The 23,695-nt window shown below is 43.8% G+C and overlaps 7 protein-coding genes across 8 annotated transcripts in view; 3 read left to right on the forward strand and 4 right to left on the reverse strand.

Moving 5' to 3' along the window:
* Positions 1-23,695, reverse strand: part of LOC145705346 (stress-induced-phosphoprotein 1-like) — a 74,519-nt gene that overhangs the window by 12,996 nt on the left and 37,828 nt on the right. The window lies entirely within an intron of this gene.
* LOC145705362 (IgGFc-binding protein-like) lies at positions 67-8,847 on the reverse strand. The gene is given in 4 exon segments (XM_081782831.1): positions 67-539; positions 580-1,122; positions 1,188-6,430; positions 6,433-8,847. Coding segments are annotated over 4 exon segments (8,502 nt in total). The 5' UTR covers positions 8,728-8,847; the 3' UTR covers positions 67-118.
* Positions 8,851-14,215, reverse strand: LOC145702144 (IgGFc-binding protein-like; the record flags this gene model as incomplete). Its single annotated transcript, XM_081779352.1, has 2 exons — positions 13,731-14,215; positions 8,851-13,629 (listed from the first exon to the last, which is right to left on the reverse strand). Coding segments are annotated over exons 1-2 (5,223 nt in total), but the record flags the coding sequence as incomplete, so codon positions are not given.
* Positions 15,693-17,367, forward strand: LOC145705358 (uncharacterized). Its single transcript, XM_081782825.1, has 5 exons — positions 15,693-16,015; positions 16,205-16,533; positions 16,577-16,909; positions 16,953-17,190; positions 17,232-17,367. Exons 1-3 carry the CDS (start codon positions 15,912-15,914, stop codon positions 16,768-16,770), a joined length of 627 nt encoding a protein of 208 aa, XP_081638951.1. The 5' UTR covers positions 15,693-15,911; the 3' UTR covers positions 16,771-16,909; positions 16,953-17,190; positions 17,232-17,367.
* Positions 17,661-18,851, forward strand: LOC145705357 (protein HTATIP2-like). The gene is made up of 5 exons (XM_081782824.1): positions 17,661-17,801; positions 17,849-17,902; positions 17,963-18,136; positions 18,312-18,599; positions 18,641-18,851. Exons 1-5 carry the CDS (start codon positions 17,748-17,750, stop codon positions 18,725-18,727), a joined length of 657 nt encoding a protein of 218 aa, XP_081638950.1. The 5' UTR covers positions 17,661-17,747; the 3' UTR covers positions 18,728-18,851.
* Positions 19,720-21,438, forward strand: LOC145702145 (uncharacterized). The gene has a single exon (XM_081779353.1). The coding sequence runs from the start codon at positions 19,720-19,722 to the stop codon at positions 21,379-21,381; it is 1,662 nt and encodes a 553-aa protein (XP_081635479.1). The 3' UTR covers positions 21,382-21,438.
* LOC145703788 (uncharacterized) lies at positions 21,542-23,470 on the reverse strand. 2 transcript variants are annotated; one of them, XM_081781177.1, is made up of 6 exons: positions 23,134-23,470; positions 22,679-22,799; positions 22,469-22,615; positions 22,159-22,172; positions 21,771-21,969; positions 21,542-21,731 (listed from the first exon to the last, which is right to left on the reverse strand). In XM_081781177.1, the coding sequence occupies exons 1-6, from the start codon at positions 23,231-23,233 to the stop codon at positions 21,560-21,562; spliced, it is 753 nt and encodes a 250-aa protein (XP_081637303.1). In that variant the 5' UTR covers positions 23,234-23,470; the 3' UTR covers positions 21,542-21,559. The 2 variants fall into 2 exon arrangements, with proteins under 2 accessions (XP_081637303.1, XP_081637304.1); XM_081781178.1 differs by lacking the exon at positions 22,159-22,172 and having other exon boundaries at positions 22,458-22,615; positions 23,134-23,464.

Here is a 23,695-nt window from a genome sequence, read left to right on the forward strand (position 1 = left end):
TGATATTAACAGAATATCTCCAAGAAATGTCAAGGGTGACGTCATATTTATTTAAAATATGAGGAAAGGAACTTTAAACAGTTGGACGGAGATTTTTAAAAGTCGTTAAAAGAGCGAATCAAAACCCAGTAAATGAGGTCGTAGTTGTCGTCGTCGAAGTTGTTGTCGAGACTGTTGCGGTTGAGTGTGATGCAAGTTCTTTGTAAAAGAAGTTTCTGACTCCAACGTCACTGATGAAACTGCCCGCTGGATTATTTGAGAAGCCAAGTTGATAATTTCCTGGGAAGTTTTGAGAAGCATATGTGGCAGACACAACTGGAAGGCCGTTGATTGACCACATGCTTGTCCAAAGTCCGGCTTCGTCGTCGAAGATGTGCTCGAAGACAAAGGTGCTCCAGCTATCGCCAGGGCATTGATCGACCCAACTAAGGACGACTTCGTGGTCGAGATCGCCATCCCAGTTGTTTTGAACGATTGGACTGGAGAAGAGTAGATTGAAGTTTTCGTGGTTCGTGACCATTGCATCATCATCAACCGCACTGAAAAATATTCAATTTCATCAAGTTAAAACAAACTTACAATGCAAGCCAAAGGAAGCCGGGCAATCGGCTCATTGCTAGGAATGGCTTATCTGCAGCCGTAACTCGAGGAGCTTCTTCTGGATTCGTCAGTTCTTCTTCTGAGGCGAGAATTTCTGCATTCTGCTCGCGAATGTCCAAAATGTGGCCAGCACCGAAGACCGAATTGCCGCAATCAATCTCGAACTGAATCTTGAACGACTTTTCCAAGTCAACATCCATTAGGACATTTTCACCGCTGGCGGATTCTGGCGTTTCGCCGACAAATGAAATCATGGAAGTGTCTCTGACGTAAAAATTTCGAATCTGCCCTGGTGGCGCGGCGAAGACAGCAGGAGAGGCAAGTGACGCAGTCATTGTTCCTTCGTACATATCATCACTTGCGGCGAACATCCTCGTTTGCAAAAGTTCGCCGTTGAGGAAAGTTTCTTTCGTTATCATGTTAAAATTTTCATCGTAGCTTTGAGTGAGTCGAATGCTATTGAAACCAGGAACACAAGCGTTGTGAATGAGCTCGTTGAAAGTTGCTCCACTTTGGTTTTCACTAAGAATACAATTAAGAGAGCGGTCATTTTTATCGTATATTTTATAAGAATTTTAAAAACTTACTGGCCGATCCACGCCCTTCCACCGCTGCTACGAGAATGGAAGAACCATAAATTGCCCTCTTCCCACCAGTTTCGTGCTTGTCTTCTTGCGAACTTCGTGTCAGGATTGGTCATAACATCCCTAGCCATTGATACACGAGTGAAGTCCCCATCCCAAATGTGAGGACCAATGTGCTCTCCAGCTGCGGTTGGGTACTCGCAAGTGAACTCATAACCGAGCTCGTAGTTCTTTGTGACTTCGAATGTTCCGAGAATTCCCTCTGTGCCACCGACATAGTCGCGAGGTGTCGCGCAGACAAAATTGGTGCAAGTATCAAAACCATCACATGGGCAGGACAATGCTTCGCATGTCAATCCTTCACTTCCACAAGTGCATCTCTCTGTTTCAGTGAAAATTTCACCGTTGAGTTCGACGTAATCATCGTCTTCAGTAAGACAGCCACACGATGATTCAGGAACACAGACGCCGCCCTCAAGAACTTTTCCCTCTGGACAACCGCACATTCCCTCGACAAAATTGAGGGTTGAAAATTCACATCGATTCTCCTTGCTTACGCCTCGGACAACATCTTCGCATGTTTGAAGCTCATGGCACATGTTTCCACAGCCTTTATAGACCTGGCCAGCGGGACACTCTTCTTCACAGCCTGTAGCCGCAGCCCAATTGCAAATTCTATCGTAATCAGCAGATAGTGGATCTTTGCCTTCGAGACAACTTGACGCATAATCTCGCATGATACCGCAATGGAGATCATCTTGAATGCAGCTGTTGAAAAGGCAAGCTTCGTAAGTTGGTGTTCTATCTCCAAGGAATTCACAGCCTGCGAATATGTTGCGATTTGTATAAACATTAGGCGATTGGCGAACAGGGTCACATCGATCAGCTGCTTCGTTGTATTCTGCTGTAGATAAATCTTCACATGGTGCTATTCTGTCACCATGTGAGCATGTTGTGTCATCATCAGTCTTGAATTGTTCTCCAAAAGCGTCACTGTCGAGAGCGTACTGCCTTATAAACTCTCTTTCTTCAGAAAAATTGTCATTAAAATTGCCGCAGAGACCAGTTACTTTATTCTGGTAGCAACTTGAAACACCAACTTTTGCTTTCCAGTAATATGCTTCGAATCTGACATATAAATTTTCATGAACCCTTATATATACATTTTTAATATCATCGCTGCCTCGCCATTTTGATAAATAAATGTAATAATCATCAGTATTAAGACGTTGAGTCCGATCAGGCATCTTTGAGTAAGCATCAAATATCCTTTCTCCAGTCAGATTATCAATGAACGTGATTTCTAATTTGGTGTTCCTATAATTTGCTGAATCGTCTATATTGCGAATGTGAACAGAATATCTCTTCTCATCTCCAAACACATAATTGGCTGCATGAAAATCGAACCACAGCTCATCAGTGACAGCCCCAACAAAAGGCAGCCATGGACGACGATTTTTCGTATCAACATTGAAGCCAGGAAAGTCGATTGTATCTTCAGCACTTGCAAGATTATATCGACAATCACCATGAAAGCCGAGTTGATAATAACCGTCGAAAGGTTTAATATACGGATCATTATGGGCCTTGCAAAACGCCCATTTTCTTTCCTCGCAAGGAAGTGGTCTACAAGTGACTCCAGTCGACGTACACTCGCAGATTTCATCGTCATGTCTGAACTCGCCTTGTTCGTAATAGCAGTGGAGATAGAAGCAGCCGCATTCACTTTCTTCAATGCAGCGTCCATTGTCGAAGATGTATCCCGGCTGGCAAACACACATGCTATCGATCTCGTCAACTGAGTCTCCACATCGTTGCTCATCTGTCAAATGTCGATTCGCACATGTTCTCCTCGCCGAGCAGACATTAGCACATCCATCAAATACCATGTTTTCGCCACACTCTTCCTCACAGCCAAGCTCATTCGCCCAAGAGCAGACTTGTGGTCGTAGATTTGTCGCAATATTGTTCAAGCACTCTGTCGCGTATGCTTTTAGAGTAGAGCAGAGAGCCGTTCTATCTTCGCAGGTGTCAACCAGACAGGCGAGATGGAAGTCATCTTTGTCAACAGTGCACTGGTTGAAAGGCCCGCCAAGAATATTCTTATCGAGCGCAACACACATGTCAGTGACTTCATCGATGTCATCGCACTCAAAATCGTGAACTTCTCGGCATCGAGGATCAGGCTCGGCAAAGTCGTTCGCCCATTCAACGAGCTCAGTTTGATGAGCTCTCCAGTTTCCAAGACCTTGAGCTCGGCTAAACTCGTCATATGCAATACCGTTCCAGTTTCCGCAAAGGCCGAAAACGTGATTCATGTAGTAGTCTGGTAGATCAACTCTTAGATGAGCGAAGAAGAAATAGTTGAGATCAGCGCCGAACCATGTTTTTACTCTGAAATGATTTCCGTTGATTTCCATAAGAACATCATCATTTTCGAATGTCAGATCGTAATTTCCTGCTTGACGATCGTCCAAAACTATATTTCTTCCCATAAGAGTCACAATGTATCGCGGAACTTCTTCCGGACCTTGAGTTTGACCTGGGAATTCGAATGTCCAGCCGTTAATGCAAGACACTGCGTTCGCAACATTGCCACATTGTCTTTGGTCTACATCAATTTTGAAAGCGGGCATATTGAAAAACTCAGAATCTCCTTCTGACTCGACGAATGTGTACTTGCAAGCTCCTTGGAAATGATGTCTTCCGCCATCAAAAGTTGTGTAATGAGGATCTCCCTGTCCTGTGCATCGACGAGAACCAGTTGAAACGGCGTATTTGGGGCAATCTTCTTCTTCAATACATTCGCCGTTATGCAAAACTTTGCCGTCCGCGCAGCCGCACATTGCAGTAATGATGTCGTCATTCTGACAGCGATCAGAGTCTGAAACACCATTTGCGATGTCTTCGCATGTTTTTTGCTCTCTGCACTCAGTAGTACAGCCCTTGTAGACCTGACCGACGGGACACTCCTCCTCGCAGCCTGTTGCTGCTGCCCAATTGCAAATTCTTTCGTAGTCAGCAGAGAGTGGACTTTTACCTTCGAGACATCTAGAAGCGTAGTCACCAATGATACCACAGTGAAGATCGTCTTGAATACAGCTGTTGAACAGGCAAGCTTCGTAAGTTGGAGTTCGATCTCCGAGGAACTCACAACCGGCGAAAATGTTGCGATTAGCTGAGTTCTGAGGCGATTGCCGAACGGCGTCGCAACGGTCAGCTGCTGCATCGTAATCAGCGGCTGATAGATCTTCGCAAGGAGCGAGTCTATCGCCGTGAGAGCACGTGTTGTCATCATCAGTTTGGAATTGATCGCCAAATGCATCACTATCAAGAGCGTACTGTGTTATGTAGTCTCTTTCTTCTGAATTATCGCCATTGAAATTGCCACAGAGACCCGTCACTTGATTTTGGTAACAATTAGAAACGCCCACATACGCCGACCAAGAATAGTATGAGAATCTTATATAGACACTGCCGTGAGCTCGTAGATAGACTGAGTTCACAGCACCAGTCAACCATGATCTTGTTACAGATAAATAGAAATCGTCCGTTGACACATACATATTTCGTGTGATTTGCGAGACAGCATCATACAATTTTACTCCAGTAAGATTGTCTGTCAGGGTAAATTCGAATCTGACATCTCTCCATGAAGATGAATCATCAAGATTTCGAATGTGGAGGGAGTATCTTTTTTCGTCTCCGAGTGTGTAATCAGCTGCGTGGAAATCAAACCAGAGCTCATCGGTAACAGCGCCAGCGAATGGAAGCCATGGCCGACGATTTTTCGTATCCACATTGAAGCCAGGATAGTCGACTGTGTCTTCTGCACTCGCTAAGTTATATCGGCAATCACCATGGAAGCTGAGTTGATTCCAACCATCGAAAGGTTTAATATACGGATCATTATGGGCTCTGCAATATCCCCATGATTTTTCCTCACAAGGAAGTGGTCTACAAGTGACTCCAGTCGACGTACACTCGCAGATTTCATCGTCATGTCTGAACTCGCCTTGTTCGTAATAGCAGTGGAGATAGAAGCAGCCGCATTCACTTTCTTCAATGCAGCGTCCATTGTCGAAGATGTATCCCGGCTGGCAAACACACATGCTATCGATCTCGTCAACTGAGTCTCCACATCGTTGCTCATCTGTCAAATGTCGATTCGCACATGTTCTCCTCGCCGAGCAGACATTAGCACATCCATCAAATACCATGTTTTCGCCACACTCTTCCTCACAGCCAAGCTCATTCGCCCAAGAGCAGACTTGTGGTCGTAGATTTGTCGCAATATTGTTCAAGCACTCTGTCGCGTATGCTTTTAGAGTAGAGCAGAGAGCCGTTCTATCTTCGCAGGTGTCAACCAGACAGGCGAGATGGAAGTCATCTTTGTCAACAGTGCACTGGTTGAAAGGCCCGCCAAGAATATTCTTATCGAGCGCAACACACATGTCAGTGACTTCATCGATGTCATCGCACTCAAAATCGTGAACTTCTCGGCATCGAGGATCAGGCTCGGCAAAGTCGTTCGCCCATTCAACGAGCTCAGTTTGATGAGCTCTCCAGTTTCCAAGACCTTGAGCTCGGCTAAACTCGTCATATGCAATACCGTTCCAGTTTCCGCAAAGGCCGAAAACGTGATTCATGTAGTAGTCTGGTAGATCAACTCTTAGATGAGCGAAGAAGAAATAGTTGAGATCAGCGCCGAACCATGTTTTTACTCTGAAATGATTTCCGTTGATTTCCATAAGAACATCATCATTTTCGAATGTCAGATCGTAATTTCCTGCTTGACGATCGTCCAAAACTATATTTCTTCCCATAAGAGTCACAATGTATCGCGGAACTTCTTCCGGACCTTGAGTTTGACCTGGGAATTCGAATGTCCAGCCGTTAATGCAAGACACTGCGTTCGCAACATTGCCACATTGTCTTTGGTCTACATCAATTTTGAAAGCGGGCATATTGAAAAACTCAGAATCTCCTTCTGACTCGACGAATGTGTACTTGCAAGCTCCTTGGAAATGATGTCTTCCGCCATCAAAAGTTGTGTAATGAGGATCTCCCTGTCCTGTGCATCGACGAGAACCAGTTGAAACGGCGTATTTGGGGCAATCTTCTTCTTCAATACATTCGCCGTTATGCAAAACTTTGCCGTCCGCGCAGCCGCACATTGCAGTAATGATGTCGTCATTCTGACAGCGATCAGAGTCTGAAACACCATTTGCGATGTCTTCGCATGTTTTTGCTCTCTGCACTCAGTAGTACAGCCCTTGTAGACCTGACCGACGGGACACTCCTCCTCGCAGCCTGTTGCTGCTGCCCAATTGCAAATTCTTTCGTAGTCAGCAGAGAGTGGACTTTTACCTTCGAGACATCTAGAAGCGTAGTCACCAATGATACCACAGTGAAGATCGTCTTGAATACAGCTGTTGAACAGGCAAGCTTCGTAAGTTGGAGTTCGATCTCCGAGGAACTCACAACCGGCGAAAATGTTGCGATTAGCTGAGTTCTGAGGCGATTGCCGAACGGCGTCGCAACGGTCAGCTGCTGCATCGTAATCAGCGGCTGATAGATCTTCGCAAGGAGCGAGTCTATCGCCGTGAGAGCACGTGTTGTCATCATCAGTTTGGAATTGATCGCCAAATGCATCACTATCAAGAGCGTACTGTGTTATGTAGTCTCTTTCTTCTGAATTATCGCCATTGAAATTGCCACAGAGACCCGTCACTTGATTTTGGTAACAATTAGAAACGCCCACATACGCCGACCAAGAATAGTATGAGAATCTTATATAGACACTGCCGTGAGCTCGTAGATAGACTGAGTTCACAGCACCAGTCAACCATGATCTTGTTACAGATAAATAGAAATCGTCCGTTGACACATACATATTTCGTGTGATTTGCGAGACAGCATCATACAATTTTACTCCAGTAAGATTGTCTGTCAGGGTAAATTCGAATCTGACATCTCTCCATGAAGATGAATCATCAAGATTTCGAATGTGGAGGGAGTATCTTTTTTCGTCTCCGAGTGTGTAATCAGCTGCGTGGAAATCAAACCAGAGCTCATCGGTAACAGCGCCAGCGAATGGAAGCCATGGCCGACGATTTTTCGTATCCACATTGAAGCCAGGATAGTCGACTGTGTCTTCTGCACTCGCTAAGTTATATCGGCAATCACCATGGAAGCTGAGTTGATTCCAACCATCGAAAGGTTTAATATACGGATCATTATGGGCTCTGCAATATCCCCATGATTTTTCCTCACAAGGAAGTGGTCTACAAGTGACTCCAGTCGACGTACACTCGCAGATTTCATCGTCATGTCTGAACTCGCCTTGTTCGTAATAGCAGTGGAGATAGAAGCAGCCGCATTCACTTTCTTCAATGCAGCGTCCATTGTCGAAGATGTATCCCGGCTGGCAAACACACATGCTATCGATCTCGTCAACTGAGTCTCCACATCGTTGCTCATCTGTCAAATGTCGATTCGCACATGTTCTCCTCGCCGAGCAGACATTAGCACATCCATCAAATACCATGTTTTCGCCACACTCTTCCTCACAGCCAAGCTCATTCGCCCAAGAGCAGACTTGTGGTCGTAGATTTGTCGCAATATTGTTCAAGCACTCTGTCGCGTATGCTTTTAGAGTAGAGCAGAGAGCCGTTCTATCTTCGCAGGTGTCAACCAGACAGGCGAGATGGAAGTCATCTTTGTCAACAGTGCACTGGTTGAAAGGCCCGCCAAGAATATTCTTATCGAGCGCAACACACATGTCAGTGACTTCATCGATGTCATCGCACTCAAAATCGTGAACTTCTCGGCATCGAGGATCAGGCTCGGCAAAGTCGTTCGCCCATTCAACGAGCTCAGTTTGATGAGCTCTCCAGTTTCCAAGACCTTGAGCTCGGCTAAACTCGTCATATGCAATACCGTTCCAGTTTCCGCAAAGGCCGAAAACGTGATTCATGTAGTAGTCTGGAAGATCGACTCGGAGGTCGGCGAAGTGGAAATAGTTGAGATCGGCGCCGAACCAAGTTTTGACTCTGAAATGATTTCCGTTTATTTCCATAAGAACGTCATCGTTTTCAAAAGTCAAATCATAGCTTCCTGCTTGACGATCGTCCAGGACAATCCTTGATCCCATAAGCGTGACAATGTATCTTGGAACTTCATCCGCAGGTTGCTTTCTCCCTGGGAATTCGAATGTCCAGCCGTTGATGCAAGTGACTGCGTTAGCAACATCGCCGCATTGTCTTTGGTCAACATCAATTTTGAAAGCTGGCATATTTCTAAAGTTTGAATTTCCGCCTGACTCGACAAAGGTGTATTTGCAGGCTCCCTGGAAATGATGCTGTCCTCCATCGAATGTTGTATAATGGGGATCTCCCCATGCTCGACATCTAGCTGTGCTCGTAGATACAGCATCTCGAGGGCATTCATCTTCGTCAATACACTTTTCATTATGCCATATTTTTCCCCAACCACAACCACACATTGGTTGAATTCTTGGTTCATCCTTGCATCTTTCCATAATGTCGATACCATCGGCGATATCGTCACATGTTCTCGCTTCATGGCACGCACTTGTGCAGCCCTTATAGATTTGAGTTTCTGGACATTCTTTTTCGCATCCTGTTGTCTTTGGCCATTTGCAAACTTCCCAATAGCCAGTTGTATGAATATTTTTTGTTTTTAAGCATTCTTGAGCATAATTTCTGAGGGTACCGCAGCCAATGTCTGGTCTTATACAGCTATTAAATAGACAAGTATCATAATATGGCTGTTTATCAATATGACAAGATCCGAAGGCCTTTCCAAATTGATCCTCGTTCTCATCAAGAAGCTCGAAGCACTGGTCGGTAACAATTTTATAGTCAGCATCAGACAGATCTTCGCATGGTTCAAAATGAGTACCATGACTGCAAATACCATCTTTTTGAGTAACAAAAAGCTCTCCAAATGCGTCCGAATCGTTCTCATATGCTAGTTTCATACTGTTTTCTTCTGCAACGTTTTCATTCCAATCTCCGCACATTCCGGAGACTTGTTCTTTGTAGCATTGTGGAAGGTTCACTGTGAATGTCCACCAGTCAAAAGTGTATTTAATATCTATATCATACATGGGAAGATAAAGATCAAGTTCCCACTGTCTCGAATAAAGCTCGATTTCATAATCTTCTGTCTTAAGCTCCGTCTTCGAGGAGCCTCTGATGGTTTGATCGGTTTTTCTGTCCGTAAGAATGAATTCTAAGGACACATACTCCTCTTCGTCAGAATTATTTATGTCATTTATGTACAATAAATAACGTTTTTCATCCCCGAAAGAATAATTTTTTTCATGAAATTCGATCCAAAACTCGTCAATTATTGAGCCTTCCGGGTTGTTTTCGAAAACACCGCGTCGACTTTTGAACTCAATGTTGAATCCTGGAAGAGTTCTTGTATCAGCGACAGACATAAGATTGTAACGACAGTTTCCGTGAAACATATATTGAGGTCCATCAAGTGTTTTGATATATGGATCACTGTGAACTATGCACTCTCCTCTCGTTTTTTCATTGCATGGGATCGGAGTGCATTGAACACCAGTGGACGTGCATGTGCATCGCTCATCATCGTTAGCAAATTCTGCGTCTTGCTGGTAGTAAACGCCGTTGTGATCCCAAACGCATCCACAATTTTCCTCAGGAATGCATTCTCCATTGTCGAGAATGAAGCCAGGTTGACAAACACACATGCTTTCAATCCTACCGACATCTGCCCCGCATCTTTCATCATCAGTAACATGTCTATTCATACATGTTCTTGATGCAGAACAGACACTTGCACATCCTTGGAACTCCATATTCTCGCCACAAGTCTCCTCGCAGCCAAGTTCTCTTGCCCATTCGCAAACCTCAGTTCTGGTTGTGCTTCCAGCGGTAACAGCATTCATGCATTCAGTTGCATATGCCTTTAATGATTGACAGACAGAGTCTCTGTTTTCACATGCATCAACAAGGCAAGCGATGTAGAATCCAGACTTATCATTAGGGCAACCGTTGAATGGTCCACCGGGTAAAGTCTCGTCAAGAGAAACGCATAGATCCGACACTTCATCGATATCATCGCACTCAATGTCATGTACTTCTCGGCATCGAGGATCTGGCTCCGAGAAATCATTCGCCCAAGCGTTCAGCTCAAGCTGATGATCTCTCCATTGCCCTTGCCAATTCGCGCCTAAGCTTTGAAGTCGGCTAAATTCATCATATAGCTGGGAGTTGTAGTTTCCGCAAAGACCGGATACTTGATTTTGATAGCAATCTGGAATCGCTGCTTTCAAGTCTGCGTGATAGCCCCAGTGGTCGCCGCGATCCGTGTAGGAGTATTCAATATCAACGTCGAACCAAGTTGTAAGCTTCACGGAATTTCCATTGACTTCGAAAAAGAAATCTGGAAGATTATCTTTATTTGAAGTATACGAAACACCAGTTCGATCTTCGAGAACAATCAGTTCGTTATCAACTGCAAGCATAAATCTTGGAATCTCGTTTGGCAATTGGTCCTTTGCGAAAAATTCAAAAGTGAAACCCTGGACGCAAGAAACAGCAAGATTGTTCGCACCGCATCTTCGTTGATCGACAATGATTTTGAAAGCAGGCATGTTACGGTATTCATCGACGCCTTCAGATTCGATGAAGGTGTATTTGCATGCTCCTTGGAAGTGGTGAGTTTCTCCGTCCAACGTGGTGTAGTGAGGATCGCCCCAGGCTCTGCAATGGCTCGTCGTCTCCGAAGCACAGTCAGTTGGACATTCACTTTCGTCGATGCACTGATCTCCGTGCCAGACTTGACCATGTGGGCATCCGCACATCGGACCTCGTACTAGTTCGTTGCCACATCGCTGTTTATTCGTGATTCCATCAACTACATCGTTGCAAGTCCTCGCTTCGATGCATTCAGTCGAGCATCCCTTGAACACCTGGCCTCCTGGACAGTTCTGTTCACAGCCTGTTCTCGATGGCCAGCTACAAATCTCGTCGTAGTACCAGACATCAGGGTGCTTGGTTGCAAGACATTTTTGCGCAAAGTCGTTTATGTGTCCACAAGCGAAATCGTCTTGAACGCAAGTGTTAAAGAGACACATGTCGAAATATGGCTGCTTGTCGATTCCAGTGCAATAACTGAAGATCTCTGAAGGTGATTTCCCATCCTTGAGCACATGGCAGCGCTCTCTTGCTTCGGCAAATTCAACACTTGTTAGATTATTGCAGGGTTCAAACCATTCTCCATGGGTGCAAATGCCATCCTTTTCAGTGACGTAAAGTTCGCCGAAGGCTTCTGAGTCTGCTTTGTAGTCATCTTCCATACGCTCTTCATCACGTTGATCATCATTCCAGTTTCCGCTGAGACCACTGATAAGGCCTTTGTAGCACGGTGTTATGTGCGCTTCGAAATTCCAGTAGTCATCGTCGAATTGCATGTAAACATTGTTCCAGAAAGTGATCTGTATCATCTTCGAGCTTACAGTCATATTTACATCTAAGAAGTTGTTCTCGTAAATAAGAACTGATGAGTCGTATTGAAGACGACTGAAATTATCAGTCAGAAGAACACGTGCATTGAAGTTGCTTTTGCTATTCGAATTATCAATATTATTTAGATAGATGGAGTAGCGTTTGGAATCACCGAGAGTGTATGTGTTCGAGTGAAATTCAATCCAGATTTCGTCGATTACCGAGCCGCTTCCGGAACTCCAATCTTCTCGTCTTCGATTTTTGATATCAATGTTGAAACCAGGCAGAGTAGCGGAATCTTCAACAGTGGCGAGATTGTAGCGACAATTGCCGTGGAAGCCCCATTCAAAGCCGTCCGAGACTCCGTCGATTGGCGCGATGTATGGATCACTGTGAACTGTTATGACTCCTCTTGTTTTCTCGTCGCACGGGAGAGGCGTGATGACTAGTCCTGTAGAAGTACACTCAATCAAATCTTCTTCAGTTCGCGTGTTTTCTCCGAGCTTGAGATAGTGCCCTTGTTTCGGACCAGACTCGATAGTGCAGCCACAATCAGATTCAGGAATGCAGACTCCGAACTCAAGGATGAATCCGGGCTCGCATACGCACATGCTCTGTGTAAGCTGAAATCCAAGATTGGAGAAAAAACCGCACCGCCGGAATACTGGAAGGTGTTGGTTTTGGCAAGTTCTACTTCCACTGCAAGCGGACGCGCATCCATTCCAGACTGCGTTTTCACCGCATGTTTCTTCGCAACCGAGATCGCTAGCCCAGTTACATAGGTCCGGAATTGTAGGAGCAGTTCCAGCTAGCCAGTGAGTAAGCGAAATTGGTGGATTCATGCAAGCTTGAGCGTAGTTTTTGAAGGATTCGCATCGATTAGAGTCATCTTCACAGGTGTCCAGGATGCATGACGTGTGGTATGATGACTTGTCCAGGTCACATGATGCGAAAACAGAAGCGGCGTTGTTCGGATCTAGTGGAAGGCATTCATCAATGGCGGTAGTGAGGTCGACTTCGCACTCAAAATCATGAATTTGTCGACAACGGTCATCTGGTTCTTCAAATTGTTCAGCCCAGTCTGTAAGCCCTTCTTGGTAGGCTTTCCAGTTTCCAAATTGAGTGCTTGAAATCTGGTCGAATTCATCGTATTGAATTCCATCCCAGTTTCCGCAAAGTCCATCGACATTGTCCTGGTAGCAGTCTGGAATAGTCACATCGAGCCTCGATCCTGCTTGGTAGAGGACAGTAACTCCAAACCAAGTCGTAATTGTCACTGTATTGCCATTCGTAGAGAGTTGAAAATCCGGGTTGCCGTAGAAATCATCGGTGTAGAACTCGCCTAATTCACGATCTTCTAAAACCATTCCGCGCATGAGCCATTTCCAGCCGTCAGCATTCACAGTGTATCTAGGAGCCTCGTCTTCAGCTTGATCCTTTCCTTGAAACTCAAAAACGAAGCCTCGGTTCCACGTGTAGGGTGAATTGAGCGTCATTGCAGCGAGGTCCGCGCGGACTTTGAACCAAGGCATGTTTGGGTACTGGACAGTGTCGACTTCCACCATCGTGTACTCGCAAGTTCCCTGGAAGTGATGAAATTCCCCGTCAAATGTTGTATAGTGAGGATCACCACTGCTGACGCAAGTTTTGTAAGACCCAGCGTAGCACTTATCCGTGAAATGCCCGGACTCGCAGACAGCCTTGAGTTGTTCCTGGCAATTCTCCGCCTGGATTCTTCCTTCACCGTTGATGGAAGTGCAAGAGTTGTCGCCATCGTACCAGTAGCGTCCTGTCTCGCTCAAGGCTTCTCGGAGAGCGCCGACGCGGTTTTTATCGCCAGCAGGCTCGGCAAGCCAACTTCCACGGAGATAGCAGTAAGCAAGAGCTTCATCAAAATCCATTTCTTCTGCGGATATTTCGTACGCGTACTCGGTCTCCTAAGAATATTCATTAGAAATCAAGTTAATTAAATATTTTTTATAGAATATCTTAATTTAATTTTTGTTTTCAATTCAAGTTAAAGTAGTAGTTACAGTACCTGATATTCCTTACGCTCGGAAAGCTTTCTTATATCCTTGACAGACCGTCTAGGAACTCGAATTTTCTTTCCCGAAACTCTATCATGAGCTTCGAGGCAAGCGTATGAATCCATCCAGCCATCAAGCATATCTGCCAAGTTCACCAGATTCGTGGCCATCGCTTCTCGTGGATCGAATCTCTTCATTTCGACCAGCTGGTAGGTTGGGTCGGTGAAGGACGAGTCGCATGGGCCGCTATCCTGGTAGAACTCGGCTGCTCGTTTGGCTCTCTCGTAACGATTTTGAAAAGACGAGGCGAATTTCTTGCCGCTGACCAAGTTGATCTTGGTGAAAATCTCGGCCGCGAATTCGTCTGCTTCCTCCCAGAACTCGATAAATTGAACATCGGCGCTGACGTAGCTAACGCCATTCAGCGCTAGAATCTTCAGCAGCGGCTCTCTCATCTTTTTTTCTTCGCGAGCTGGAAAGAAAACTGCTTTCTTTCCACTCGCTGAAGAAGGAAGTGAAAGAGTGACCGGCTCAACAGTCGTTTATAAAGCATGCCAAGAACTGCCTAAAGCGCTGATCGGTTGGTTTCCTAACCTAGCTTCTTGAAGCGATCAGTGGTCAGCGCCACCATTTTTCCTGGCGAAGGCGCGGTGGAGCCGAGTACCTCTTTACATGGCCGAGGCAAGAGAACTCCATTCACACACTTTGACCAAAAGTAAATGGATTAGTGCATAAGTTGACGATTAATTTCGTCTCAGGAGTCGTTCAATACTGTTTTTTTCTTTCAGAAATAATCTTTGAAAGTGGGTGTTTTAAAAACAACTTGTTATTTTATATCATATAATTTTTCAAAATTCAAAATAATTTAGTAATAAAATTTTTATTCAAGAAGAAAAATATGTTTATATAAGGTAGGCAAATAAAAATTCAAGAGTTTGGATCCTTCATGTAAAATGTATGGTCTGGGCTCTGGAACCTGTGTAAAAAACCTGAGTCAAGATTATTTAATTTATCATTATCGTCGATAATTTATCGATGTCATCTACAATTAAAACTTGATAACTATCTATCTAACTTTCTAGTTTTCGCGTATCGTTCAAGCTCTTTGAAATCCTGACTCAGGCTTTCTACACAGGTCGCTAACCCAGTTCAAGGTACATGTTCTTCTGCTTTCTTTGTCATAAAAACTAATGACGAATTTTACGGGCGTTTCGAACTTTTCCCAAAAGTTTGTTTTCAGAGAGGATTATCCTGGACCTTCGCTTGGTCTCCAGTCCCACTAAACTATCATCAGACAGGAAACATTGTTAAAACACGGAGAGGTCCTTTCAAATAGGATTGACGACCGCTAAGTTGGCCTCGTGAATTTAAAGCCGGATAAAAAGCCAAATAGTGCCCACTTCTGTTCCATTTTTGCCCTGCTACGATGCAGCATATTTTCGCTCGGAGGCAGAAAGAAACGCCTTGAAATGTTTCTTTTTGTTGATAACAAGATGCTCGACTGGTAACTGATAATGTCATAACACGGAAGGTAAGTTTTGAAAGTTCGCAATCAAGAAGCAACTTTTCTTGACCATTTTTTAGAAATTAAAAGATATAATATAAAAATTTATTATATTATATTATATTGAAAAAAATGATGACAAATATGGACAAATAATTGTAAAAAAATTCAAGCAGCCTTTTGCCACGTTTTTTGAGAAGAGTTTTTCATACAGTAGATAATCCTATCTTGGGTAGCGCCGGCCTAGTCCTAAACTGGGTAGCGAGGCCCTACTTTGAAAATGAAATCCCTATCTCTCTAGAGAAAAATGGCGCCGCCGGCCTAATCCTAAACTGGGTAGCGACGCACTAAAGTGACCTACCCAAGATAGGATTATCCACTGTAGTTGACGTCACCCATTCATACTCGAATGCCCGCGAAAATTTCCCTTCAAAATATTTAATGAATAAATGACCCGACTGGAGGCTTTGTTTTCAAATAGAGAGAAGAAGTTTTCGAAAAATAAAAATTCGCGCAGAGACAGTAAAATGTGTCTAGTAGACGCGGTTTACCTGTGAACAACGTTCGTAATCATTTTTACGCTTTGAAGAGTCGCTTTGCATCCGCTGTTTTACGACTTTTGTGAACCTTTGCCAGACCGAGAGTTACCCCGTTCAAAAAGGAGAGAGAAAACCGAAGAATTGTTAAAATGGGGGTTTTTGGGCTTGTCGATCCTAGCAATGTTCTTGCAAAATTATCAGGAGAGACAAAGAGAAACCGGAGCTTGCCTTTTTTGATGCTCAATGCTGACAGGTAAAATGCAAATTTCAGGAGTCAGCAAGCTGTATTATGCAGGCCTAATAGGGGCTGTATAGAAAACCCTGAGTCAGGGTTCTGAAGTAGCTCTAATAAAAATCCTAACTCAGGTTTGCTACACAGGTTGCTGAGCCCAGTCTGGGCAGCATAGACCAAACTCTAACCCTAACCTTGTTTTTTTTTCAGGATTTTCATCCATTTCATCGCCGCAGTTCCTTCATTAATTCTCACCGCAGCAGTTCTCCTTGGAGACAAAATGTACTCTTCCAGTTCTTTGGTCCTAATGACGCCTCTCAACAACGGCTCCCGACCCTTCGATCGTTGGTACGATCAACCAGCAATCACTGAATATTGCTGGTCCCAAATGAAAGCAGTCGAGGTCGAAAACGGTCAAATAACGGAGACGTCGATTTGGCACTATTCGATGTTTCCCTACGTAATGGTTCTTTTTTGCTTAATTCCTTTGGTCGCAAATCTCGCTTGGAGAGTCATTGATCTTAGCGAGCTCGCTCACGGTAATAATTTTCATTGTTTCCTACCAATTACCGAAGTTTTTAGCGCTGGATTTTATCATCGACGGAATAGAAGAGTCCATTCAAGACAGCGTCGCATTCCTCATCAAACGAGCCAAAAGCAATGGAAGACTTGACAATTCGAATAATCCGCAAACTGCGACGGAAAACTCAGCTTTTGTTCAGCCAAATTTATACAAAGATTATGTCAGGAGAGGTTTCATAATTTTTCGATCGTAAAAAATCATATTCATCGATAATTAATAAATTTAAAAACCTCTCAAAGATCTTTCAAAGTCGAAAAATTCACCGAATTCAATCAAATACTCAACAAGTACTCCAAACAAGCTGATTTCCGGCTAAAGCTGAAATTCTTGAGGTACCACTTTTATTCCCAATAAACTCACAACCATATTTTTTAGATTAATAAGCCTCTCCTGCGTTTTAATCGAGAACTGTTTGTGCTACTACATCTACCTCGTTCCCGCCAGAAATCCAGTCACGTTCGGCTGCTACCTTCCTCAAGAACTGGCTGATTCTAGCGGCCAGAAAATCGGGTATTTCGTCTTTTCGCCGGTAACGACTAGGACTCTTCTCCTCTGGTCGATGTTTTACCTGAACTGGGTTATTCTTGCTTTCGGTCTTTTTGCGTTTTACACGGTAATCTTTCCTTATTAGCTGGAAATTTACTAAATCTCCAGAACCCGAAAACAACGAAGAAAAACCCCGGGGTGCAGCTCGCCGACCACCTTCCCCAAATCGACGACGACCTGAAATTCGACGAAAGCAAAGATCTCCACTACATTCTCTCCCTCGTCCACACCAACCGATTCCGTTACGAAAGCCTTCGTTTCGGCTTCCACATTCTCGCAGTTTCGAAACTGGCCTCCTCGGATTTGGACAAAAAGCACCACGAGTTCTTGAAAGCAATGAGGGAATCTGCACTGTGGGAGGCTTCGAGAAACTCGGCGGATGAAATAATTGCCGGAATTAATCAAAATGTAAAATTATGAAAGCTGTTCTTCTTGAAATAAAATTTATACGACAATTTCTTCTTGAATATTATTTTTTTCTATTTTTATTTTTGCAAGTAGTTAAATATTGATCTCCGAAAATACCTGTTCTCGAACTTTCCATTTTGAACCAATAAAATCAACCAAATCTCCCACGCCTTTTGAAATCATAGAGAAAATCGCAGAAATTCACAACTTGCAATTATGCGGGCCCTAATCTTCGGCTGGACTGGCGAAACTGGCAAAGAACTTGTCAAGGTAAAAATGCTTTATTTGATCAAATGAATGATTTTTTAATTAATAAGCAAATAAAAGCTTCGAATTTATTTACCGGGGCTACGCTTGCAGGAAGAAGAAACAAAGGGAAATGTTAAAAGAAAAAAAATAAATTTCAACATTCATCAATTTTCAACATTTGAAAAGACGGCCTTGACGAGTTCTTCAAGCAAGAAATTGTCGATTTCGAAAAGCTGGATTCAAAGATTTTCGAAGGACACGAACATGTTTTCTGCTTGCTTGGAACTACTCGGGGAAAAGCTGGAAAAGAAGGATTCATAAAAGTCGACAAGGATTATTGCCAGAACATTGCTCAGGTTTGTGACCATATTTTCTGGGTTCACAATCTGTGTGGAAAACCTGAGTCAGGGTCTGAAAGATCTCGAACGAAAAGCTGCGTGATGTTTCAGACCCTGACTCAGGTTTTCTACACAGGTTGCCGAGCCAAGCATCAATGGATGATTGACAATCATGAATCATGATTATATTTAGTTGTCAAAAGATGCCAATGCTTCGCACTTCCACCTTCTCACCAGTCAGGGCTCCAACGCCAACTCCTTCTTTCTCTACCCCCAAGTAAAAGGACAAGTCGAAAACTTCTGCACCGATCTCAATTTCCCCAAATTGACGATTTACCAGCCGGGCCTCTTGATGTGCGACAGAGAAGAATCCCGAACGGGCGAAGCGATTTTCAGAACAATCATGAAACCATTCAATTCTATGCTTGGCGGCTCCAGTGGATCCATTTCTACTGAACTACTGGCCGCTGGGATGCTGAAAGTAAGAATTTTTATTGAAAAAAATAACGATTGAAATACTAGTGCGTTGAAACTGGAAAGACGGGAAAAGTCGCCAACAAGGAACTTTTCAATCTCGGAACCGAGTTCAAATCTGCCAGCTCCAAATAATTTTTGCGTTCAAAACTCCACTTCTAATTGTAATTTCACGAATAATTTCACTTTCAACATTACATATATTCGAACATTGTATTATCAATTAAACTTACATGGATCATGAAAAATGCCAAAACAAGAATAACGCTAGAGAAAGAGCGCTTACAAGGACCAAAAACAACGTTCGTTTTGGCAAAACGTTGTCTAAAATCAAGCGATAGCTCGGCGAGAGGATTTACCGTAAATACGTCGATGTACTCTCTAATAGGAAAGCGAACGCAAAATCGACCTAAGAGTCTTGATTAAGGACCCCCTAGTCAACTTTCCCAGCAAAAGAATCGAATTTTATCAAAAGCCTAATTTTTGGTTCTCAATGTGTCAGGGGGGTTAAATATTTAGTGAGAACTTGAGGCCAGCGGGTAAATAAATCCGTGTATTTTTGTCAAAATTTGTACATTTTTTTGTCATTTTTCGGCTAGAAGTCCAATTTGAAAGACAATTTTGAGGGTATTAGAGTCAAGATAGATCCTCTAAAAATAAAGCCTCAAAATCGTTTTTTGACCTGTAGAATCTATTTTCGGGGTCAAAATTATGAAACTCGGAAATTTGATTTTTTGGAAAAATTGACCAGGGATTTCAAATTCATCAAATCCTGAAACAATACTTTTTGACAAATTAAACCGCTCGCGCCATCTCGCTCCCTGGCGCTAGAATGAACGATTGTTGCTACAAAAGAGCTCGGCGAAAGCAGCAACTCAAAAAAATTTTTCAGCAAATGAAAGTTTTTATTCTTTTTACAATTACTTTGGCCCAACGGGGAAAAGGAAATAAAAAGCTAAAAACTCTATGACCAGTTTAAAGAGAGCGGAAGGAGTTCCGGCGGCTCGTGCGACCACGCCGATCCAAACGACGTTGCATATTGCTGCTATCTCAACAGAGGTTGCTCCGCTTTCGGAGACAGGGCACAATGTACCACTCATCTGAAGCTTTGCGGAGTTGACCCGGCGATGGTCGATTGCGAAATAGGCTACTCCAAATGGACTACCCTTGGCTGTGCTGACATCAATGAGTGCAAAATAGGGTGGCACAATTGCGACGACACCAGTGAAATCTGCAAAAACACGCCAGGATCGTTCAGGTGCGAGCCTCGTGTAGTCTGCCCAGCCGGGTTCAGCGGGCTGGAGCCATACTGTGTCGATATCGATGAGTGTTCAAGCGGAAGCCACACTTGTTCTGCAACTGAAAACTGCTCCAACACTGCTGGCTCCTTTTTCTGCAGCTGCAAGAGCGGTTACAGAAGTAGTGCAAGTGGTTGCACTGACATCGACGAATGCACTGCTGGAACTGACACTTGTGATGACGCAACTGAAATTTGCAATAATACCCAAGGCTCGTTCTCGTGCTCCTGTGCTCCTGGCTACGCGAAAAACGACGCCGGAGTTTGTGTCGACATAGACGAGTGCGCAACCGGAAGTCACAACTGCTCCGCTACTGAGAACTGCTCCAATACTGCCGGTTCTTTCTCCTGCAGCTGCAAGAGCGGATATGGCGGAAACGACTGCACTGACATCGACGAATGTGCAGCGGGAATACATACATGCGACGATGTAACTGAAGTTTGCACCAATCAACCCGGCTCTTTCTTATGCCATTGTGCCTCAGGCTACTATGGCGACATCGGAAAGCCCTGTGTCGACATAAATGAGTGTGCTGAGAGAATCGACGGCTGCAACGACGTCACTGAAGTTTGCAACAACTATGCTGGCGGGTACAGTTGTTTTTGCGCTCCTGGATACGCTACGAACGCCGCCGGAGTTTGTGTGGACGTTGATGAGTGCGCTGCTGGCACTGACAGTTGCGATGATGTAACAGAAGTCTGCAATAACAGCCAAGGCTCTTTCTCATGCTCTTGCGCTTCTGGCTACGCTGGAAACGGCGCGGGAGTTTGTGTCGATATCGACGAGTGCAGCGATGGAATTCACGACTGCGCAGTTACCGTTGAGACCTGCGTCAACAGCATTGGATCTTTCTTTTGCCCCTGCTCGACTGGATACGATCGAGACGACGCAGGAGATTGCGTCGACATCAACGAATGCGCAACTGAAACGGACACTTGCTCCGATGTCATCGAAACCTGTATCAACTTGATTGGCTCTTACGGCTGTCCTTGCTCTAGCGGATACGAACGTAATGCCGATGGAGTTTGTGTTGACATCGATGAGTGTGCGAGAGGAACTGACACTTGTCACGACACAAAAGAACGATGCGAAAACAAGGCCGGCTCTTTCGAGTGCATCTGTCTGCCGATGTCCTACGATGAGGCCATGTCCACCATCCAAGACTGGATTGAGATGACTGGCCAGGTCCTCGCCGATCACGAACGCGCTGGCAAATTCCAAATCCGAACTGACAAACTTCTTCGAAACGCCCTTCGCAGTTACGATGCCAACTGCACTATCCCCTACGATGCTCATCTAATCGGTAAAAACGACTTTGCCGTCTGGGAAAAGCAAGCTGTCCGGTCCGAAGATCACTGCATTCAAGTTAGCACTGCTCGAGCTGGCTTGAAAGCTTGGGTCGACAACTACGCCTGCATGAGCAAGAAAACCAGCCGACAAACTAAGCGGGTGACGAAGTTCATTGGAAAAATTGCCAATCCTTACTGTTAATTTAAGTAATTTGATAATGAAAATATCATGAAAACTGAAGAGGATTTTTAATAAATAAACAAAAATAATCATTCAAAGATATGTTATAGCCGGCTACGAGGCAGCGGGCGGGTATGAAAACGCGCTCCCCAAAATTTCGTCCAAAATACCCACCCTGTAATGAATATCAGAAAGCACTTTATTCGTCATCGAGAAAATAGTAAATTTCGTCTATGATATCAGCCACAAGAGGATGTCTGCTTTGCTCAATATTTTGATAGTCGATTGGAATATCGTGTCCGACGTAAATCGGCTTACTGAGTCCATCTAGCGTTACTTCTATAAAGTCGTCTTCCTCAACGATGTAATATCTAACGAAATTTGATTTTCTGATGAAAGGATTCTTTTACCTGTAGTTTTTGCAGAGTTTGTCTTCCAAATGAACATAAAAAACTTTCCCGATCGCGAAATCTATCAACTTCAGCGTCGTCAGCTGCAGTTTCTTATTGACGGTAATGCTGTGAAGATAGAAGCAGTAGAAGCTCAAGAATCCATCCGTCAAATGCGGCGCTTGAAGAAGCTTCAGTTCGAAATCTGCGAATTCATCTCCTTAGGTAGGGTCAAAAATGGTCTCAAAGAAGTTAGGGTTGTTGGTTTTTACGACCCTATTCTTGCAACGCACCAGCTAAATTTTGCGAAAAGGGATGAAACTTATCGAAAGGAAATTTTAACCCGTTCTGTAGCAACTGAACACTTTAGGGGGTGATCCCTATCGAGAGTTTGTTTTTGACCCTGGACCTTTTCCAGTCATACTAAATTGAAGGGAAGGGGTCAATCTTATCGTCAGATTTTCTCGTCTCCCGATTTTTTCCAAGATTGTCGTTAAATCTCAAGAAATGGCGCCCAAAATTGCCTATTTTTTCATCCGAAACGGACGGGTAAGGCTTTAATTGGCTAAACTCAATCGAAACGTTGACAATTTTGGGCCCGATTTCGAAAGTTTTATTCACAATCTCGGTGAAAAAATACCCCGTGTTAAAATCTCTTACGATAAGGTTCACCCCTAAAGCAAAATTATCAATCTTTGACCCTTGAACTTCCAGCTTGCCCGGATCCACGAGAGAGGACTAAATGCTCCCTGAAGAGATTCAAAATCTTCTCCGTCTTTGCTTCCCACTCTTGTTCTTCTCTTCCCAAAATGAAGAAATCTGCGTCGACGGAATACGGCGAAGTTTTTGCATCTGCAATTTCCAACCCTTTTTTCGAGCTCAAAACTGATCTTTTTTTTGAAAAGAAGAAAACTGTCAATTGAACTTTTCCTTGAGCGAATTTCTTCTTCATCGCCCTGTAGGCTTGATTGACAATTCTGAAATCTTCCGGATCTCCGCCGTAATCTGGATGATGGACTTTTGCAAGAGCCATGTAGGCAAAGGTGATTTCTAAAAAAATTTTAGACGCAAACACAAATTAAAAAATACGATTTCGAGAAAATTAGCCGCGCGAAGAAGCCCCAGAAATACCGAAAAATCGAAGCCGCATTCTCCGCGGCTTTCCTTTTGAGGACAAGAGCCGCTTGCGGCTTCTGGCCCTATGATAGAAAAAGCCGCAGGAAGCGCGGCTATAATTTCATTTTTGCGGCTTTTTCGGTATGACTCGAAGCCGCGAGCGGTTTCTCTATTTTATTCTCAAGTTCAAAATAAAAAGCCGCACGCGGCTTCAATTTCAACTTCCAAAGCCACAAACGTCCTTTCGTCTTTTTTCTTTGAATTTTACCTTTGAGCGTCGCAGTTTTTCCAAGCTTCAAAATCTCATGCGGCTGGACGGCGACAAGACATCTGACTGGCTTCACTAATCTCTGTACTTGTCTGAGCATTTCTGACTTTAATTTTTCGTTGATTTTTTTGAAGAATGGAAAAAAGTAATTTCTTGCGTTGAATTTGGTTCGACCCTGTTGCGCAAGAAAAGGATAACCTCACCAATTTCTTCTTTTTAAAATCATTACGTCATCAGTTCGAAAATTTGGTACTATGACTCATCAGAACTTCTACAAGGAAAAAGTTCGCTTGGAGATCGATGTTTTCAACGAGAAAAGCTCGAGAATTGAATTCTTCTAGAAGAGCATTGGCGGAAAAGAATGGAAGCGGGCCAATCAGCGCGCGCGAAAGAATTTTCTTCGGTTTAGCGGTCGATTTTTGAGGAATATAGCGTTTTTTCGAAGAGAAGAAATGGAAGAAAATTTTACTATTTATCGAAGAAAAAAATAATTAAAATCATTCACAAAACTAAAAAGGAAAATTGAAACGTAAATCTACTTTTTTTACAAATTGAATCTCCT

The sequence above is a fragment of the Oikopleura dioica genome, chromosome PAR, assembly GCF_907165135.1.
Source record: "Oikopleura dioica chromosome PAR, OKI2018_I68_1.0, whole genome shotgun sequence".
In the NCBI taxonomy this organism is placed as follows: Eukaryota; Metazoa; Chordata; class Appendicularia; order Copelata; family Oikopleuridae; genus Oikopleura; species Oikopleura dioica.

Bases quoted from the DNA above. Each gene is read 5' to 3' on its own strand.
- LOC145702145 (XM_081779353.1), top strand. From the start codon at position 19,720: ATGGTCGATTGCGAAATAGGCTACTCCAAATGGACTACCCTTGGCTGT.
- LOC145705358 (XM_081782825.1), top strand. From the start codon at position 15,912: ATGGGGGTTTTTGGGCTTGTCGATCCTAGCAATGTTCTTGCAAAATTA. The intron at 16,016-16,204 runs GTAAAATGCAAA...TTTTTTTTTCAG, and splicing joins TTGATGCTCAATGCTGACAG to GATTTTCATCCATTTCATCG. The intron at 16,534-16,576 runs GTAATAATTTTC...CGAAGTTTTTAG, and splicing joins TCTTAGCGAGCTCGCTCACG to CGCTGGATTTTATCATCGAC.
- LOC145703788 (XM_081781177.1), bottom strand. From the start codon at position 23,233: ATGCTCAGACAAGTACAGAGATTAGTGAAGCCAGTCAGATGTCTTGTC. The intron at 22,800-23,133 runs GTAAAATTCAAA...AAATTTTTTTAG, and splicing joins AAAAACTGCGACGCTCAAAG to AAATCACCTTTGCCTACATG. The intron at 22,616-22,678 runs AAAAGTTCAATT...CTCGAAAAAAGG, and splicing joins AAGAAGAAATTCGCTCAAGG to GTTGGAAATTGCAGATGCAA.
- LOC145705357 (XM_081782824.1), top strand. From the start codon at position 17,748: ATGCGGGCCCTAATCTTCGGCTGGACTGGCGAAACTGGCAAAGAACTT. The intron at 17,802-17,848 runs GTAAAAATGCTT...TTAATTAATAAG, and splicing joins CTGGCAAAGAACTTGTCAAG to CAAATAAAAGCTTCGAATTT. The intron at 17,903-17,962 runs AAAGGGAAATGT...TTCAACATTTGA, and splicing joins CGCTTGCAGGAAGAAGAAAC to AAAGACGGCCTTGACGAGTT.